Here is a 20,302-nt window from a genome sequence, read left to right as displayed (position 1 = left end):
TTCCATGGATCCATCAGATAAAGAACAGTGCATGACATACTAAAGTGTTAAAATAAAGATGATACTAGTATCAACATAAAAAGTGCAGTGTGCATAAATAATAAAAGTGCATCGGGGATAACCAAAACAATTATACCCAATCTGGTGCAAATAACAAATTACGTGTAGGGAAAGAAAGGCACTCCATTATCTCTTCAGCACCATCTGTCACTTACACACCAGATTGCCCTGATTGCACAGAGAATGATTTATTGATGTTTGCTCACAGCTTGATTGCATTGCTGCACTGTTGGACTCATTGCATACTGCACTTTTTGGACTTATTATACATTGCTCAAACTGTATTATTATATTTTGGCACTAGCTATTTACAGCATTTGCCACTGTGTCTACACGGACTATTCTGCACTTTGCACCAGGATCTGTTGCTTTGTTGTTTTTTCTATATACATATTTTTGGTCTATGTTACACATAGAATTTTTTGGGGATTTTGCACTCATTGTGTGATTCTTTGCATCAGATTGGGTATAATTGCTTTGGTTATACCCAGTGCACTTTTATTATTTATGCACACTGCACTTTATATGTTGATCGTATGATCTTTATTTTAATTCTTTAGTATGTCATGCACTGTTCTTTATCTTTTTTTATTAGGAGTAAACCTTAGCCTGCACTGTTTTATATTTTTACATAGAAGTATACTGTGATGAAAATTAATTTAGCCTATTGGCACCTTAATCATTAGGATTAGTGCAATCTTTATGTCAGGAGTGCTACCTCCTTCATTGATCCTCTAAACTAGCCTATTGGCATTATACCCTTTGGATTAAGGTGCCAATAGGCAAAATGTAAACTTCCTTTTATGGTGAGATCGTGTGTCGCTCCTGATGCATACTTGCGATTCGTTAGAGTGAGAGCAATAATTCTAGCCCTAGACCTCCTCTGTAACTCAAAACATGCAAAAAACATGTAGAATTTTTTCAATGTCACCTATGGAGATTTTTAAGGGTAAAAGTTTGTCACCATTCCACGAGCGGGTGTAACTTTAAAGCGTGACATGTTAGGTATCAATTGGGCTAACTTTACTGCTGTGCTATTTTTTTAATTCCAAAAACTGATTTTTTTCCCAAAAAAGTATGTGGGGGGGGGCCCTCTCCCGCCGCCGATAAAAGTGATCTTGAGGTGAATCCGCAACAGAGACCACTTTTATCTGAAAGAGAACCGCCGGCTCTTGAAGAGGATACTGGAGTTATGGTAGCTAGCTGCTACCATAACAACGGTATTCCTCTTAAAAGACAGCACGTATACAGTCGTACGGCGGGAAGGACCAAATCTCAGAAAGAGGCTCGGTCCTTAAGTTGTTAACAACCCTGTACCAATTCAACAGCCTGGTATTGCACCTAATTAAGGATTAAGCCATTTAGGACACCTGTTAGGAGACAATAACTAGAACTTCATTGTAAGAAGGTGCGTCTGTCATGAGCGCTGGAGCAGAGAAGCCGAAGATGGAGAGGTGGCCGCAACATGGTTGCCCTACTAGTGTATATTGTAGAGGTCAGTTGTCACTTTAGCAGCTGACCATTAGGAGCACTAATCCAGTCTTCTTTATGAATGAAGCCTGAAAAAATGTAATTCATACTCATTTTAACCACTTCAGCCCCAGAAGGTTTTACCCCCTTCATGACCAGGCCATTTTTTTGCGACACGGCTCAGCGTTATTTTAACTGGAAATTGCGCGGTCGTGCGATGCTGCACCCAAATAAAATCAATGTCCTTTTTTTCCCCACAAATATAGATTTTTTTCTGGTGATATTTGATCACCTCGCGCTAGAAACAAAAAAGAGTGAACATTTTGGAAAATAAAAATAATATTTTTACTTTCTGCTATAAAACACTTTTAATAAAAAAAAAATATTTCTTCATCAGTTTAGGCCAATATTTATTCTGCTACATATTTTTAGCAAAAAAATTCCAATAGACATATATTGATTAATTTGTGCAAAAGTTATCGTGTCTACAAACTATGGAATATTTTTATGGCATTTTTTTTTACTAGTAATGGCGGCAATCAGCGATTTTTAGCGGGACTGCGACATTGCAGTGGACACATCAGATCAGACACATCAGATCATTACAGTGATCAGTGCTAAAAATATGCACTCTTACTGTACTAATGACACTGGCAGGGAAGGGGTTAACACCAGGGGCTATTTGCCTAGCGTACTTGTTTGTAGCCTAAATACTGAAATTTGCACCTAAATACTGAAATTTGGAGGTAACCTTTTGGGAGAAGAAAGGAGCTGGAGTCTTGGGTTGTTGGCTCCCCATTGGAAGGGGTCAGGACTGTACTACTACACTACTTATGCCTCGTTTCCACTGAGCGGAACGGTTCGGGTCGGTACAGTTTAGAAGGGCTAGAATGGTCCGGCCTATTCAGGTGAGCATTTCCACTGCAAGTCGGACCGTCAGGGGCCATACAGGGTTTAGAAAAAATGCCTAGCGTGTCCACCAATCAGTGGAATGTATTGTAGCTCCACCCTAACCGAACCGTACCATTTTCTATGGCCCCACATCTGAAGCAGGACACAGAATGGTGTGGTATGGTTCGGTTGTATAGGCCGCTTTCATAATGGAAACACTCAAAATGGTGTACCGTACCAAACCAACCCGAACTGATCCGCTCAGTGGAAACCAGGCATTAGAGGTGTCTTCTCTCCCCACTGAAAGAGTACCCAGTCAGGGTACTGAAAAGGGCTGTCAGTGTAGCGCCCTGCTCCTGAAGAACAGGCGCTGCTCTAAATTTAATTGGGGTCTGAGCTGTTATTTGGCTCAGACCAGAATGATTATGGGCAATTTAGCCTCTGTTCTAGCCATGGCTGTGCTGGGAGTATCCACCATTGATCTCCTGGGGGTGTTGTTACCACAAGGGTGTCAGCAGCCAGGTCATGGTGTTTTGAGTGTCCCCCTCAGCAGCGAATAAGTGGGAGTGGTCTCCCCGCTGTGCATGCTGGGGAGGGGTACTTAAGGGACAGACTCCATTGGCCAGGGGTGCGCGTTGTGAATCCTAGCTCTGGGACCACGTTGGCCCAGGGCTGGGGCTTCGTTTTCTGGGCCCAGTTGTCTGGCTGGGGCCTGTACTGCAGAGGTGATCCTGTGCTGTCCGTCCTGCGGGAGGAAGCCACTTGATGAAGGAAACCAGGGGAGGACCTATCCTGGTAAGGACCGTGCAAGAGGCTGGTACCTTGGGAGAAGGCCTGGAAACTTCATCTAAGGATGCACCATACTCCGAGAGGCCTGACAGTGTCGCCTGTCGGATCTAAAAGTTCTAGTGAAGCAAAGCTAAAGAGATCCGGGTGCTGAATCCTGTGGCAGAGGATTCCGGACCAAAACATTCTCACCTACAAAAGGAAGGTCTGTGGCAGAGACTGTACTTTATTCCGTGCGCCATCCCGGCTGCTAGGCCAGTGAGAGGCACCTATCCAGATGAACAATACCCACTCTGGCTAGAGTGGCAACGAGAACTGTTTGCTGGAAACAAGTTTCCTTACTTGTGACTGTGCACCTCAACCTACCTACCCTTTCATCCCTCATCCTTCTTTTCTACTAAAGTTCTCCCAAATAAACCCAAAGAGAAAAGAGGTACATTGTGTGTGGAGATTGAAATTCTTCTGACTCTCCTTTCACCCTGGACAGTGAGAATATAGAGGTAACGTGCCACCCAAAATATAACCAACAGCTCCTGCGGGGGTAGTGCTACATCAGGAAGGATCTAGCCATAGAACTAGCCATAGTACAGATAAAGCCTCAAGACGCACATGTATGTGGAGGCGCAGATGGTTCTATTAGCCAGTGCTGTCTAATGTACAGCTATTACCTGTGTCCCTGTATCTGTTCCTGTGTTGACTTCTGTTATTGACCCGACTTTCTCTGACTTTGCTTGATCACTACCTGCCTTGACCTTGGCCTGTCTCTAGATTTGCTCTGCCTCCTGCTCATGTGCTTGATTCTACATTGCTGACTTCTGTTTGTATGCTAAACATTCTCTGCCTGCCGTTTATGCCGGTATCAGACCATCTGTTGCTGACCTGGCTCGTCTGACCTTGCATCCAATTATCCATCTGTCCTGCTCTGCATGCTGCCTGGTCCCTTCTGGTCCTTCACCTGCTGAGTGCTGCCAATTCTTCCACACCTGCTACCTGCCAGCTGCCTGTCAAGCACCTGCTGCCTGCCCAATCCTGGTTTTGCCGTCTGCTGTACCAGCGATCTGACCCGTCTCTGGCGACATCTGCTACCCACTGCCTCGGCTCATGTTACATCTAGGGCCTCATACAGACGAGCGGACATGTCCGATGAAAACGGTCCACGGACCCCGGAAGTTCAATGCTTCCACGCATGCGTCGAATCACGCGGTGACGTTGCGGCGACGTGGCGGCGACGATGACGCGGCGACGGACGCGACCCCGGAAGTTCAATGCTTCCACGCATGTGAGGGATTTCGGCCGAGCGGACATGTCTGATGAGTCGTACTGACCATCGGACATGTCCGACGGACATGGTTCCAGCGGACATGTTTCTTAGCATGCTAAGAAACATTTGTCCGCTGGAAACCTGTCCGGTCGGCCGGAAAATTGTCCGGTCGGCCCTACACATGACCGAACATGTCCGCGGACCAGTTTCACCAGATATGTTCGGTCGTGTGTACGAGGCCTAACAGGCACTCATACCTCACCGTGCTCTTATGACCGCTGTCACAGCATCAGTGGTCTCAGAGCTGGGACTGTATGAGAAGCCTCCCTCTACACGTCAGGCTTTGCCGCAAGGTACATGACAAGGACTTTATGGACTTTGCACTACTCTGAGGTATGATATGGCAGCCTGGATAAGAAAACAGCTTGAGCAGGAGAGAGCACTAAAGTAGGGAAGAGTTCACTGTAAAAACTGTGTGCTGTATCAACTACTGTAAATGTTTTTCAGTAAAAGGTACAAGTTACCTCAAAGTGCCTAGCCTGAAGTCTTATAAAGGGGTTGCATGTCATAGATCAAAAGGACAAGGGAAGGGAAAAGAGAGAGGGTTACCATACAAGGGTTAATCATGCAAAGAGAGTAGGAGGGAGGCTTAGCTATGCTATGCATACTAGCTCATTATGCCTTTCTCTTGTAGCGTTTTTTTTTTTTTTTTTCGATTTTTTTTTTTTAAGAGGGTTTACTTCCTGTTTAACAGCTTGCTTCTAAGTTAGCATGCCGTCTTAAAGTGGTTGTAAACCCACAAAAAAAAACTGCAAGACAAAGGCATAATGAGCTAGTATGCATAGCATGCTAGCTCATTATGAAATACTCACCTTAGATCCCCAGTGGTCCCAATACACAACTCCTGCCGGGGAAATCACTCCCAGAGTTACTTCCAGGTGAATAAGACCCCACGTCTCACCTCTAGGCTGGGAAGCCTGAAATAAAACAAAAAAAACATCTCAGCTTCCCAGCCGGAGGCGGCACCATTTGTTTGAATGCAGAGGCTGGGTGTGATGTCATAACATCGCGCCCGGCCTCCGGACTATCATAGAGACTCCGGGGACCATCTGGTCTGCCGGACATCTCTATGGTGAGCATCCGGGGCCGTAAAATCCCTTCTCCGACTCACCGATGGCAGTCGGTAGAAGCAGCGGAGGGTGGTAGGAGGTGGACATCCCCTCTCGCCGCCCGTAAGAACGATTAAGTGGCTGAGAAGCCGCTATGATCATTCTTATGGTGTAGGAAATCGCTCGCTCTAAAAGATGATATCTGAATGATGCCTGTAGCTGCAGGCATCATTCAGATATCCCCACTCAAATTCAAGAATGCCATGACGGCCGGTGGGCAGGAAGTGGTTAAGAGGGCAAATCTTCTGGTCTTTAAGTGGTTAAAGGGTCACCCAAAGATTTTTTTTTTTAACTAAATAGCTTCCTTTACCTTACTGCAGTCCTGGTTTCATGTCCTCATTGTTCGTTTTTGCTTTGATGTTGCTGTAATTCCTCTCTGTTCTGGACACTTCCTGGTTGTCTGTTTCCTGATCACCACAGTACTGGGAGATTTCTCACTGTGGTGACTAATCAAGGAGGTGTGATTACTGTGGGCCAGATTCAGATAGATTTGCGGATCTTTAGATCCGCGTAATCTATCTGTTTTTCGATCCGCCGGTCCAATTTTGCGAGGCTAGTGCATGATTCACCAAGCACTTACCTCGAAAATTGCACCGTCGGATCGTAACTCCCCCCGGCGGAATTCAAATTCCGCGGCTAGGGGGAGTGTACAATTTAAATCAGGCGCGTTCCCGCGCCGATTTAACTGCGCATGCGTCGCCGGCGAAATTTGCCAGTGCGCATGCTCCAAATGACGTTGCTAGGACGTCAATGTTTTCGGCGGCTACGTAAATTCCCGATCGACTTACGCAAACAACGTCAAAATTTGAATCTTGGCGTGGGAACGACGGCCATACTTAACATTAGTTACCTCTCATATAGCAGGGGTAACTATCCGCCGGAAAAAGCCAAACGCAAACGACGTTAAAAAAAAGCGACGGGCGGGCGTTCGGTCTTGAATCAGCGGTTCTCCTCATTTGCATATCCGACGCGTAAAAAACTGTGACGACACCTAGCGGCCGGCGGTAGATTGCAGCCTTTGATCCGACTGGTGTAAGGCACTTACACCAGTCGGCTCTAAGGGAGATCTATGCGGAACTGATTCTTATGAATCAGTCGCATAGATCCGACCATCGGATCGCAGAGATACGACGGCGGATCAGGAGATCCGCCGTCGTATCCCCTTGGTGAATCTGCCCCTGTGTGTCTAAAACTCCTCAGCACCAATCCAGTTTCGTTTTGCAAAACCTTCACTGCCCTCTATTGGCTCTCTGGCTCTGTACATCAGCAAAAACGAAACTAAACTGTAGACACATTATATGATTGTTTTTTTTATCTATTTTTAATCATTTTTAAAAGGAATCAGTTAACTATTATGTCTCTATACCCTGTAAACAGTCATTTCAGCAAAAAAAAAAAATTCCTTTAGTGACCCTTTAACCAATATTCTATATGGTCATCACCCTGTGAACATTGTACGGCATTGTGTGTGTTTATTGCAACAGGGGAGGAGAAGGGGTGTAGTCTTTGACATTGTGGAGTCAAATATCAACACAATACAAAGCTCCACGCACTGGTGTACGAAGCAGCATAACATTGAAGGAACATCTAGGAAGAGACCAACCTGTTTTCAGATCACCAGCAGTGAAGGTTAGGAATCGGATCTCTAAAATTGTTGCTTTTGTTTATGTGTTTGTGTTTTTTTATTCAACGTGTACATAAACATGTAATACTGTAAAATATTAATGTACTACGACCATCTTCACCTAGAAGATATGCTGTAGCTGTAATCTGTAACTCATCTAGGGAGGGTTCCTATATTACAGACGTTTTGTTTGCTGTAGTTTCATTCTTCTATCTTACTATGTAATGTAGTACTATAGAATTGTAATGTGGCCAAGAGAGGAGAAGGAGATGGGAGGAAAAAACAGCCATAAAGGTTTTATAGGAGAAAGCTAAGCTGCAACTGGAAACGGACATCTTAAAATTCAATAACAGTGGCCCAGATTCACATAGATCTGCGGCGGCGTAACGTATCTCATTTACGTTACGCTGCCGCAAGTTTTACGGGCAAGTGCTTGATTCACAAAGCACTTGCCTGTAAAGTTGCGGCGGCCTAGCGTAAATCCTCCGGCGCAAGCCCGCCTAATTCAAATGATCCGGGTAGGGAGCGTGGATCATTTAAATCAGGCGCGTTCCCGCGCCGAACGTACTGCGCATGCGCCGTCCCTAAAATTTCCTGACGTGCATTGCGCTAAATGACGCCGCAAGGACGTCATTGGTTTCGACCTGAACGTAATTGACGTCCAGCCCTATTCGCGAACGACTTACGCAAACGATGTAAAAAATTCAAAAATTGAAGCGGGGACGACGTCCATACTTAACATTGCGTGCGACTCATAGAAGCAGGCACAACATTACGCTGAAAAAGCCTTACGCAAACGACATAAAAAACGAACGCCGGGCGCACGTACATTTGTGAATCGACGTAACTAGGTAATTTGCATATTCTACGCCGAAAACAACGGAAGCGCCACCTAGCGGCCAGCGTGAGAATGCACCCTAAGATACGACGGCGTAATAGAATTACGCCAGTCGGATCTTAGGCTAATGTCAGCGTATCTAGCTTTCTGAATACAGAAAGTAGATACGCCGGCGCAGCTTTGAAATTATGCGGCGTATCTATGGATACGCCAGCATAATTCTTTGCTGAATCTACCCCAGTGTTTGCAAGCAGCTTCTGGACGGAGAGCACCTTCCAGGGTCTAGCCTGGATGTAATGTTCAAGATTTAAGAAATGTAGTATCAATCTATAATAAACATCATAAAATGAAATACAGATGTAGTCCCATCCTGCATCCTAATTAAAACATACAATGTTACATGTTACATATTAAAAACAATCATAGCTACGTGAAACACTCACTGTAAATAAGATACACACCCTACTTAGTCTACGTCATCTTAAACCCTCAACCCCTCCCTCTGGAATTCAACAGTCGAGCAGCTCGGGGAAGAAAAAAAAACACTATTATGAAGACTGGTGGTAATCATAGAATATGGGTCTTTCCATATGAATATTTTTAGCAAGTATTTTGAAGATTCTTACTTCTATTCTGAAGACATTTCTGGTTGATCTATCACTGTCTTTCTCAACCTTTTGAATCTGGAGAAAGCTTTAAAATGATTTTCCGGTAGTTCCATCCAGTACTTGTCTTGATGAAGGTTGTCTCCTGGGGGATCTACCCCCCATTGGCCCAGGCTGTGTCCCAGAAGTCTTTCCTTTCACTTTCTCTGCACAGTAATGTGGACCAGGGATACATTATTATTATAGTCAGTGGGAAGAATGCTACTTACATTTGCGGTAAGTTGGAGGAATTTCTCTCTAACGGATAGCTAAAAAGATTATTGGTGTCACTGGGAACATATAGTATCTGAGGGGCAGCAACTGTTCCTTGCTAAAGGAACCCCTGAAAAACCTGCGGTGGAGCCCTAGTGTTCTACAAATCTTGGTTCAGAAAGGTTAATCTACCATCATGTTCAATTTGTAAATGGGAACTTGCCTTTATCAGAATATAAAGTAGAACTATAGCCAAAACTTTTGTCCTTTTTCAATCTAGCAAAATGAGACCCCTTTTTCATTGCAACACTGAGATAGTATAACTAAAGGCAAAACTTTTTTTTTTTTGTAAGAGTGGAAAGAGATTAAAATACTTGTCAGCTTCTACTACTGTCTGTGTCTCCGTTAAGGAGATTCGACCTCTCTATTTGTTTTGTTTACCATTATCACTGAGAGTAAAAGAAAATACCACATTTTGGATTGTCCCCAAAAAAGTAGTAGAGGGAAAAATCTTCCAATGGGGACACTAGTTGTGGTGACTTGGGGGTCCCCAATGATTTCCCTTAAAGGGGTTGTAAAGGAAAACATTGTTTTCCCTAAATAGCTTCCTTTACCTTAGTGCAGTCCTCCTTCACTTACCTCATCCTTCGATTTTGCTTTTAAATGTCCTTATTTCTTCTGAGAAATGCTCACTTCCTGTTCTTCTGTCTGTAACTCCACATAGTAATGCAAGGCTTTCTTCCTGGTGTGGAGAATGCCTCTTGAGGGGGGAGGGGGCGAGCAGGAGTGTCAGGACGCCCACTAACACACAGCTCCTTTCTCTATCTGCAAAGTAGAGAGTGTCCTGACTTGCCTGCTCGCCCCCTCCCCCCTCAAGAGGCTTTCTCCACACCAGGGAGAAAGCCTTGCATTACTGTGTGGAGTTACAGACAGAAGAACAGGAAGTGAGCATTTCTCAGAAGAAATAAGGACATTTAAAAGCAAAATGGAAGGATGAGGTAAGTGAAGGAGGACTACACTAAGGTAAAGGAAGCTATTTAGGGAAAAAAAAAATTTCTTTACAACCCCTTTAAGGGAATTCATTGGGGACCCCCAAGTCACCACAACTAGTGTCCCCATTGGAAGATTTTTCCCTCTACTACTTTTTTGGGGACAATCCAAAATGTGGTATTTTCTTTTACTCTCAGTGATAATGGTAAACAGAACAAATAGAGAGGTCGAATCTCCTTAACGGAGACACAGACAGTAGTAGAAGCTGACAAGTATTTTAATCCCTTTCCACTCTTACGAAAAAAAGTTTTGCCTTTAGTTATACTATCTCAGTGTTGTAATGAGAAAGGGGTCTCATTTTGCTTGCCTATATATGACCTACTCATTATAGCACACATTACCTGAGCAGTGGCACAGGTTTCTGAGGGTCTGGTTGTTTGCTAATTGTGTATCCTGTGTACCAACTCTGGCTTTGTTCACTGTCTGTGCTTGTCCTGACTTTGGCTTGTCTCCTACTGTTTGTACTCACACATGAGTGGTCTCTGCATCTATAACTGGAAGTACATGGGGCTGTAGGACTGGTTCCAGTTTGCTGCAAGTCCATCCCCACCATCAGGGGTCCTGGTGAAGAAGCAGGCTGGGGCTTGGACTCTGCACCATGGGGAAACCTGAGTTGGCTATCTACAAGGGCTCACTACCGCATCAGCTTCCACTGTGGCTCTGGGCATTTAGTCACATGACACGATCTGATAAGGAATTTGGTGGACTTCCCCATGCCAGATGTTAGAATTACAGGTCTAAACTATTAGATAAATATATAATGCCCAGCATGTGTCACTGACCAAGCGTCTCCCTGTGATTGCTGTCTAAATTGTCTCTTCTAAGGACCATCTTAGTAGTACCGGTCCTGAGAAAATGCCCCATTTTCCCAGCCCAGTCTTCATCTATCCTTTTGGATGTATTGCTAAAAAAGGTTAAGACTAGCGATGAGCTTGGGTTTGCTCTGAATGTGGCCACATTAGGTTAAAGGGGTTGTAAAGAATTTTTTTTTCTTCCCTAAATAGCTTCCTTTACCTTAGTGCAGTCCTCCTTCACTTAACTCATCCTTCGATTTTGCTTTTAAATGTCCTTATTTCTTCTGAGAAATGCTCACTTCCTGTTCTTCTGTCTGTAACTCACCACCGTAATGCAAGGTTTTCTTCCTGGTGTGGAGAAAGCCTCTTGAGGGGGGAGGGGGCGAGCAGGCAAGTCAGGACACTCTCTACTTTGCAGATAGAGAAAGGAGCTGTGTGTTAGTGGGTGTCCTGACACTCCTGCTTGCCCCCTCCCCCCTCAAGAGACTTTCTCCACACCAGGAAGAAAACCTTGCATTACGGTGTTGAGTTACAGACAGAAGAACAGGATTTCTCAGAAGAAATAAGGACATTTAAAAGCAAAATGGAAGGATGAGGTAAGTGAAGGAGGACTGCACTAAGGTAAAGGAAGCTATTTAGGGAAAAAAATGTTTTCCTTTACAACCCCTTTAACCTCCCTGGCGGTAATCCCGAGTGTGGCTCTGGTTTAATTTTCAGTATCTAAATCGGTAACCCCGAGCCACACTCGGGATTACACTGCAGTATCCTTGTACAGTTACTTACCTTGTCCCTAGGATCCTGCAATGTCCTCCTGCTGTATCCTCCACTGGATCCCCCGCCCAATGTATCAGTGTCTCGGGCTCCGTTTCCTGTGAGCTTTGCGACTCATGGGGGTGGAGCCCGGCAGCAAATACATTGTAATCTGTTAGGATTACATTACTGTATCAAATAATTTCACCTCAGTTTTGTCCCTAGTGCTTTGTCTAGTGCCCTGCCTGCACTTTTACCATTCTTTCTGCCTGGAAACTTGAGAATGTCCATGGCATCCAAAAAGCGTCCCTCTACATCAAAAGCAGTTTTGGACCAGCTAGAAAACAGCGATAGTGAATTTGAATCACTTGCAGAATTAAGCGATAGTGATTTGTGGGGAAATTTGTCATCAGACACTGAAAGTGACAACAGCGACGATTCTGCAACTGAGCTCAGTGATGTGTGAACGTGAAACTCTATTGACTAAGGATCGCGCGGCGCTGAAGTCGTAAAATCGTTGCTGTTGTCACTTTCAGTGTCTGATGACAAATTTCCCCACAAATCACTATCGCTCAATTCTGCAAGTGATCTAATTCACTATCGCTGTTTTCTAGCTGTTTTTTTATTGTCCGCATTGTGACGGCGGACTTGTGAAGTCCCATGTTTCAAAAAAATGTCATACCCAGGATGTTTATTAAACCAATATGCGGTGTCTAGCATTACAGTGACTAGTAATATTGCACCCTTGTTTGGACAAATTTCAGTGCTTTTGATTTGATTGCAATATTGAATAAAAAGTATTATTATTATTATTATTATTATTATTATTATTATTATTATTATTATTATTATTATATTATTTTTATAATTATTTATAGTTATTTATTATATTATAATTTATGATTTTGTTTTTCAAACTTTATCATACCCGAGATGTCTACTAGACTCTTGTTTGGACAGATTTAAGTGAGTTATTCCTAAAAATTACAGGCCTACAATATAAAAAAACACATTTCCATGCAAAACAATGTACCTCTTTTACATTCTAAAATCAGACATAATCAGACCGCCAGGGATCTCACCAACATCCCAGCTACTTTGTGTACATGTAGCTGCAGAATTGGGAATGCCCTGGCTGCAGTAGATTGGGAGACAGTGGGCACAAGTCATTGCCTTCTTCCAGGTTTGCAATATATCAAAATTCGGACCAAACCTGCGCTCGTTCTTTGCTAAGACCCATTCAACTATTTATTGCTATTGGTCATGAAACATTTAGCCTTTTCATAGACATATTTCCTCATACATAATTGACTACTTGTTGGTGTCAGTAGGGTGAACAATGCCCCAAGGGAAGCAAAGGGCTGCAGTTTGGCGACCCCCTGATCTAGATGCTAATTTCTTAAATCATTGGCTCTGCACATGCTAAATTCAGCCAAATTATGTATTTCTGTTGTATGGGGCACTACATGAGCCCCATCTCTTTGAGAATGGTTCCAGAGAATTAATAAACTTTCTGAAATGGAAGAACGTATTGCTATCTCGCACAACATTCTAAGCTTAATAATGGCATGCAATGCCGAGCTGTGGTTTCCAAAGTGAGCAAAGTCCTTTCTTGTATTAAGAGAGGTATGGACTCCAGAGAGAGAGAGATATCATTTTGCCCCTGTACAAATCATTAGTAAGACCTCATCTGGAATATTCAGTTACATTTTGGGCACCAGTTCTCAAAAAGGCTATCGGGGAACTGGAGAAAGTGCAGCGAAGGGCAACTAAACTGATAAGAGAAGTGGAGGAGCTCAGCTATGAGGAAAGATTAGAGCAACTGAATCTATTCCCTCTTGAGAAGAGGAGATTAAGGGGGGATATGATCAACATGTACAAATATATAAGTGCTCCATATAGTGAACGTGCGGTTGCGTTATTGACTTTAAGGTCATCACAGAGGACAAGGGGGCACTCTTTACGTCTAGAGGAAAAAAGATTTCATCTCCAAATATGGAAAGGTTTCTTCACAGTAAGAGCTGTGAAAATGTGGAATAGACTCCCTGCAGAGGTGGTTCTGGCCAGCTCAGTAGATTGCTTTAAGAAAGGTCTGTATTCTTTCCTAAATGTACAGAATATAACTGGGTACTAAAATTTATAGGTAAAGTTCATCCAGGGAAAATCGATTGCCTCTTGGAGGATCAGCAAGGATTTTTTTCCCCTGCTGTAGCAAATTGGAACATGCTTTGCTGTTTTTTTTTTGCCTTCCTCCTGATCAACTGTGGGTGAAGGATTGTCTATATGGGATTGTATAATTATTATTATAATTTTTTTGGTTGAACTAGACTAACTATGTAACTATCTAAATTTACCTCCCGGTGGACACATTTCCAGACGAAGCCATATTTTGCCCTCATCGTGGACGCTGATCCCGTTGGCTCCCATAGCATATGAAGCCCATTTACCCCATATCAACACCACTGATTCTCAGGCTTCCTGACACTCACCAAGACCCCCCCCCCCACCCATCTTCCTTCCCCCTCCTTTCTCCACTTCCCCTGCCCATTTTTTTCTTTCTTATCTTTTCCTCTCTTTATTTCCTTATTTCTGTGGTTCAGCTAATCATCCCAATGAAGGTTGCCAGATGGTCTGTCAGACTCCTAGATGTTTGCACCCACCACTGATGCTTTGCATGTTTGTTCTTCCCCCTTTGCTAAGCCACATTTACTTTAGTTTTTGGGGCTTTTTTTACCCCCTCTCTTTTGTTCCAAGTCTACAGCTCAATAAACACTTTGTATGGTTATTACTTGGAGTAGTTTCCTTGACAAGCTTTGAAATGTTGGCCATAGAGACAAGACACTCGTCCCTGTAACAGTCTTTGAATATCAACAGATTTGACATGCTTTTATTATGCTGAGTGTTGTTTCTACGAATGTTACTGATGATTGTAATCATTGCATCCTTGTGTATTCCTAGGAACTTGGGCCCATGTATTTACACCTCGTTTCTAATAAAAATATTTGTGGAATTAAAAAGGGTTCTAACTTTTCTTTGCTCTATTTTAGTCAAAAAAATATTCTTAGTTAGAGTGGGCCTAAACAAGTAAACTGTTGTTGTCTATTACAATATGTTTTTCTTAATGTTAAATATTTATATTGATTCCCTATTCTCTCTAGACTTAAAGACAAGTTTGCCATGGATCCTGTGACAATTCTTCTGTCCATCATATTCATCTTGTTTTTGGTCAAAACTTATAATGATCAAAAATACAAAAACTACCCTCCAGGGCCGAAGCCTCTGCCATTAATTGGAAGCTTGCATTTGATTGAAAGAAAAAAACCTCACTATGCCCTTATGAAGGTAATAAACACCTATTTTGCATTTTTTTTGTATAAATATTGGATTTTTTTTTAAAGACCAGTAAACATAAATTATAAATTTGGTTATGTAAAACGAGGTGTTAACATCTCTAAAAAAAAAAAAAAAAAAATATGGAGTCTGGTCAAGGGACTAAGTCAAGGGACTAAGAGCTTTTTGTCAAACTAGATGGATTTTAATCCAGATCAGTGGTGTTGAGGTTGATGGGAGTACTCTGGCAATTGTACGGTAAATGGCACAACATAGCAGCTACAAAAGTTCAAGCATAAGGACTATGATTTACAAAAATGCTTAGTATACACTCCAGGTAGACATTGTCTAGTGAGCAGATAAAAACTGAACTAGCAAAAGTTGTCCAGACTTGTCTAAGTCCAGTTGTCCAAATGGTTTGATTGCGTCAGGTCTTCCAACTTAAAGCAGGGGTTCACCCAAAAACATTTTTCTAAGATTACATCCAGCATACTAATGACATGTAAAGTATGCTGGTATTTTTTTTTTCTCCGTACATACCGTGTAATTGTTATTTTCCGGGTTCTGATTACTGAGGGGCGTCTGGTGAAAATCTTCCCATGTCGCATACACCGCGCGTCACCAGTTTTCCGTAAATAGCCGACCTGCGAGTCGGTGCTATATGGCGCCTGCGCAGTGAGCTCTACACGGTGGGCGCAGGTGCCGTATAGAGCAGACTCGCATGTCGGCTATTTACGGAAAACTGGTGACGCGTGGTGTATGCAACATGGGAAGATTTTCACCAGACGTCAATCAGCTAAGCTTTCAATAGGAACGCACAGTCCCGCAGTAATCAGAACCCGGAAGCCCGGCGAAAATAACAATTACACGGTATGTACAGAGAAAAAAAAAATACCAGCATACTTTACATGTCATTAGTATGCTGGATGTAATCTTAGAAAAAACATTTGGGGTGAACTTCCACTTTAAAGGCCCTCGGGTCTTAGCCTGGTATTTTTGGTCCAAAGTCCAAATAAAATACCTCTCTTTCCTAACCTCCACTACCTCCTGAAAAAATGGGGTGCAGAAGCAGAGGGTTGTGCTGTTCATTTTTAAGCAGAAAGCACACATAATCCTTGTTCCTCAGGCTTTGCTTCTGCCCGCAAGAAAACTAAAGACTTAAATGGCCATATGCTTTCTGAAAGTTTCATAGAGAGTACAGATTGTTATATTACACTGAAAAAAAAAAAACACTGACCCCCCTGCATGTGTACTGAAATTCAGCTCCGTACAATACATCCGACCTATCATTTAGAAGGTTTTTATGAATGGTCAGAACAGACCGATTGCCCATGTGAATCATGTCACGGAGGACAATCAGCATCAGTCTCTGCTGCTCTGTCTTCCTTTTGACACCAGTTCAGTTGCCCTAACCATCTTCTACTCTGTAAAGTAGAAGAAGCTGGGAGTAGGCATCAGACATTTTTGAGCAGCTTGGGGCACTTTACTTAAAAAATGCTTAAAAAAAAATATAAATTCTCATTGGACAACAATTGACCTGTGTGAAATGGGAGCAATGCAATTTACTCTAATCTGGTTAAGTGGCCAACTGTGTACAGTATACAAAGTCCATGGTGTAGAGCACAGATAGGACAAACATTAAAAATAATGGGCACCTTGTTTACTGTTTTAAACTTTGTGACCGTCATCATGGCAAGCTATGCAGACACTAACCTCCAAGGATTATGGAAAAGAGGTAAAAAGAAACCAAAAGCATTCCCCCAAAATGTAAAGTACATTACTTTCCTAGAAAAAAGTATTACATTGGGGTTATTTACTAAAGGCAAATGCACTTGGAGTGCACTTGGAAGTGCAGTTGCTGTAGATCTGAAGTGGACAAGCAAGGAAAATAAAAAACAGCATTTTAGCTTGTACATGATTGAATGATAAAATCAGCAGAACTTCCCCCTATTTTAGATCTTCCCCTCAGATCTACAGCGACTGCATTTCCAAGTGCACTTTCAAGGGCACTTGCAGTGCACTTTGTAGTGCAGAGTGGATTTGCCTTTAGTAAATCAATCCCTCAGTATCAATTCTTTAAAATCATGGATGGATCTAGGGGAGTGCTGGGGTGGACTTCCTCCCTTCTGGCACCACTCCTGATGCTCTAGGGTTGCTAATATTGAGGGAGAGGGGGTGATTCTGGAACACTGGTGTTGGGGGAGCGGGACTCTGGGGACCATGATGTAGAGGGGAGGAATCTGATTTAAAGGGGCAACTCTGGGGACTCCGTTTGAGGAGGAACTCAGATGGGGATTCTTGATGTAAGGGGACAATCTGATTTGAACAGGTGGGCCCATCCTGATGCTGCACTCTTTATGTTGTTTTGCATGTTCCTTACTCCTGACCCTTGCACTCTATACAATATGTTGTACATTACATAGTCCTGACCAAAGTGGTCATTGTCTCAACATTTGCTGGTTTTAATTAAGTTCTTCTTGAATTCTTTATTATTTTGATGTAATTGTTAAATTTTTAGAAATTATCCTTTGTACTGAGGTTTATATGTATCTGTGAAACTGTCACTTGTGACATACCAAGTTGAAGTATTTTGAGGGTGCAAGGATTGTAGTATATGTGTGCAATGTAAAAAGTGACTAGGCACATATTCTGTTTATTCATCCCTGTTTAAGCCCCTTCATCTGTTAGGCAAAATCTGTCTTCTGCATCACTTACTACTGACCCCTAAACTCTGCCTCACTTACTACTGACCCCTGTTCTCCACTCTGCTGACCCCTGTACACTGTCCAACAAACTGCTGACCCTATCCTCTACCCTGCTTACCACCTGTACACTTCCCTGCTGACCTCTTTTTCACTGCACCCCCATATTAGACAGGCTAGGTCAGTCCCTGTTGCACATCATTCACTCACAACTGATCATATTAGATCACGATTAGGGTAACCTAAGAGCTGTTGGTCATGAAGGCACAAACACACATCTCAAAGAAGATCTGACTTCTGCCTCCATTTAAATCCCCCTATGGGTACCTAACAACATATATGTATTATAGTTTCCATAATTGTTTCTCTATATCTAATTTGTTTTGTTGCATTGTTTTTGTAGCTAGCTGAGAAGTACGGCTCCGTGTTTAGCATCCAGTTGGCCATGGAGAAAATGGTTATCTTATGTGGTTATGACACTGTTAAAGATGCCCTTATCAACCATGCGGATGACTTTTATGACAGACCAGATAACCCATTGGTTGATAGAATAGCACATGGAAATGGTAAATCACAGAATGTTCTATATATAAATCTCTACAGTTTTAAAATAGTTACATTATGTTACATAGGTACTTAGGCCCAGATTCACGTGAAAACTTAAGCTGGCGTCCTCCGGCGTAAGCCCACGTAATTCAAAGGGGTGTGTGCCATTTAAATTAGGTGCGCTCCCGCGCAGGACCTACTGCGCATGCTCCCTTTTGAATTTCCCGCAGTGCTTTGCACGAAGTGACGTCATTTTTTCGAACGGCGACGTGCGTAGCGTACTTCTGTATTCCCGGACGCCTTACGCAAGAAGGAAAACATTTTCAATTTCGATGCGGGAACGACGGCCATACTTTATACAGCACATACGTGTGCTGTGTAAAGTTAGGGCACCTAAAACGACGACTAACTTTGCGACGGGAAACTAGACTAGCAGCGACGTAGCGAACGCGAAAAACCGTTGTGGATCGCCGTAACTACTAATTTGCATACCCAACGCTGGTTTACGACGCAAACTCCCCCCAGCGGCGGCCGCGGTATTGCATCCTAAGATCCGACAGTGTAAAACAATTACACCTGTCGGATCTAAGGGCTATCTATGCGTAACTGGTTCTATGAATCAGTCGCATAGATACTCTGAGAGATACGACAGAGTATCTGAGATACTCCGTCGTATCTCTGCTGTGAATCTGGCCCTTAAAGCTCAGCTCAAACCAAAACTTTCCATTTTATTTCGAGAAACATTGGGATAGGTTTGAGCCTCTGTTGGGTTATTATTGCTTTATGCCACTCGCTCTGCTTGGAAAATATTCCTTAACAGGCCTGTGCACAGTCCCACACATGCTTCAGAATCCATTAGGTCTGAATAACTCTTCAAGGCCAATTGGATTTGGACTGAAGATTTATGAAGTTTTAAGACTGGCTAGGCTGGCACTTGTGATGTAGCAGAAAAAGCGATCATAGTCTTTTGGTGGGCCAACATTTGGAAACATTGGGTTGCTTTTCAACATGTTTAAACATTTCTGAAAGAGTAAACTTTGGGTTTGATTTACTAAAGTCCAATAGACTATTTTGCAGAGCATGTTGTACTTTGAAAGGGAATTTTCTCTATAACTCAGTGAATGATGTGAAGCTCTGCTGATTTTTTTTTTTCCTTGCACGTGACTGAGTATTTTTTGCAATGTGTAATTTCTCCACATTCACTGGGAATCCCTTGAAAGGTGTAACTTCCCTGGCAGAGTCAACAGTTCATTTGTCTTTAGTAAATCAACCCCATAATGAAACAAAATATTATATCTAAGGGAGAGATGAAGGAGAGATGAAGGTTGAAGATCTTACTATTGTTTAGGGTATCAGTCCCTATTTACAAAACTGCATGCAAGCAGGCTCTTTACTGCAGAAAAGAAATGAAATGTATTTTGGGCATTGAAAAAAACAGTGAAATATTATTTTTAAACTCTACAAAGTAAATAGTGTATAAAAATAAGTAGCGCTTAAAGGGGTTGTAAAGGAAATTATTTGTTTCCCTAAATAGCTTCCTTTACTTTAGTGCAGTCCTCCATCACTTACCTCATCCTCCCATTTTGCTTTTAAATGTCCTTATTTCTTCTGAGAAATCCTCACTTCCTATTCTTCTGTCTGTAACTCAACACCGTAATGCAAGGCTTTCTCCCTGGTGTGGGGAAAGCCTCTTGAGGGGGGAGGGGGCGAGCAGGAGAGTCAGGACGCCCACTAACACACAGCTCCTTTCTCTATCTGCAAAGTAGAGAGTGTCCTGACTTGCCTGCTCGCCCTCTCCCCCCTCAAGAGGCTTTCTGCAGATAGAGAAAGGAGCTGTGTGTTAGTGGGTGTCCTGACTCTCATGCTCGCTCCCTCCCCCCTCAAGAGGCTTTCTCCACACCAGGAAGAAAGCCTTGCATTACGGTGTTGAGTTACAGACAGAAGAACAGGAAGTGAGGATTTCTCAGAAGAAATTAGGACATTTAAAAGCAAAATGGAAGGATGTGGTAAGTGAAGGAGGACTGCACAAAGGTAAATTAAGCTATTTAGGGGAACATTTTTTTTTCCTTTACAACCCCTTTAAAGAAAATATAAGGAAAGTCTGTTTTCACAGACCTTCAATGTGAACAAAGTGTTAACATATTATGTAAATCACCCTGTGACACTTGTGAATA

General features: G+C 42.8%; 1 protein-coding gene across 1 annotated transcript in view; it reads left to right on the top strand.

Annotated features, from left to right (window-relative positions):
• The first annotated feature begins 7,157 nt into the window (after positions 1-7,157).
• Positions 7,158-20,302, top strand: part of LOC120936145 (cytochrome P450 2K1-like) — a 51,081-nt gene continuing 37,936 nt past the window's right edge. Inside the window, exons 1-3 of the mRNA XM_040348284.1 lie at positions 7,158-7,266; positions 14,709-14,892; positions 17,986-18,148. Of these exons, the coding sequence (XP_040204218.1) occupies positions 14,728-14,892; positions 17,986-18,148 (328 nt within the window). The 5' untranslated portion in view covers positions 7,158-7,266; positions 14,709-14,727. The remainder of the gene's footprint in view (positions 7,267-14,708; positions 14,893-17,985; positions 18,149-20,302) is intronic.

The sequence above is a fragment of the Rana temporaria genome, chromosome 4 (assembly GCF_905171775.1).
Source record: "Rana temporaria chromosome 4, aRanTem1.1, whole genome shotgun sequence".
Lineage (NCBI taxonomy): Eukaryota > Metazoa > Chordata > Amphibia > Anura > Ranidae > Rana > Rana temporaria.
The sequence above is the reverse complement of the archived record's forward strand: the minus strand, read 5'-3'. Positions and strand labels throughout refer to the sequence as shown.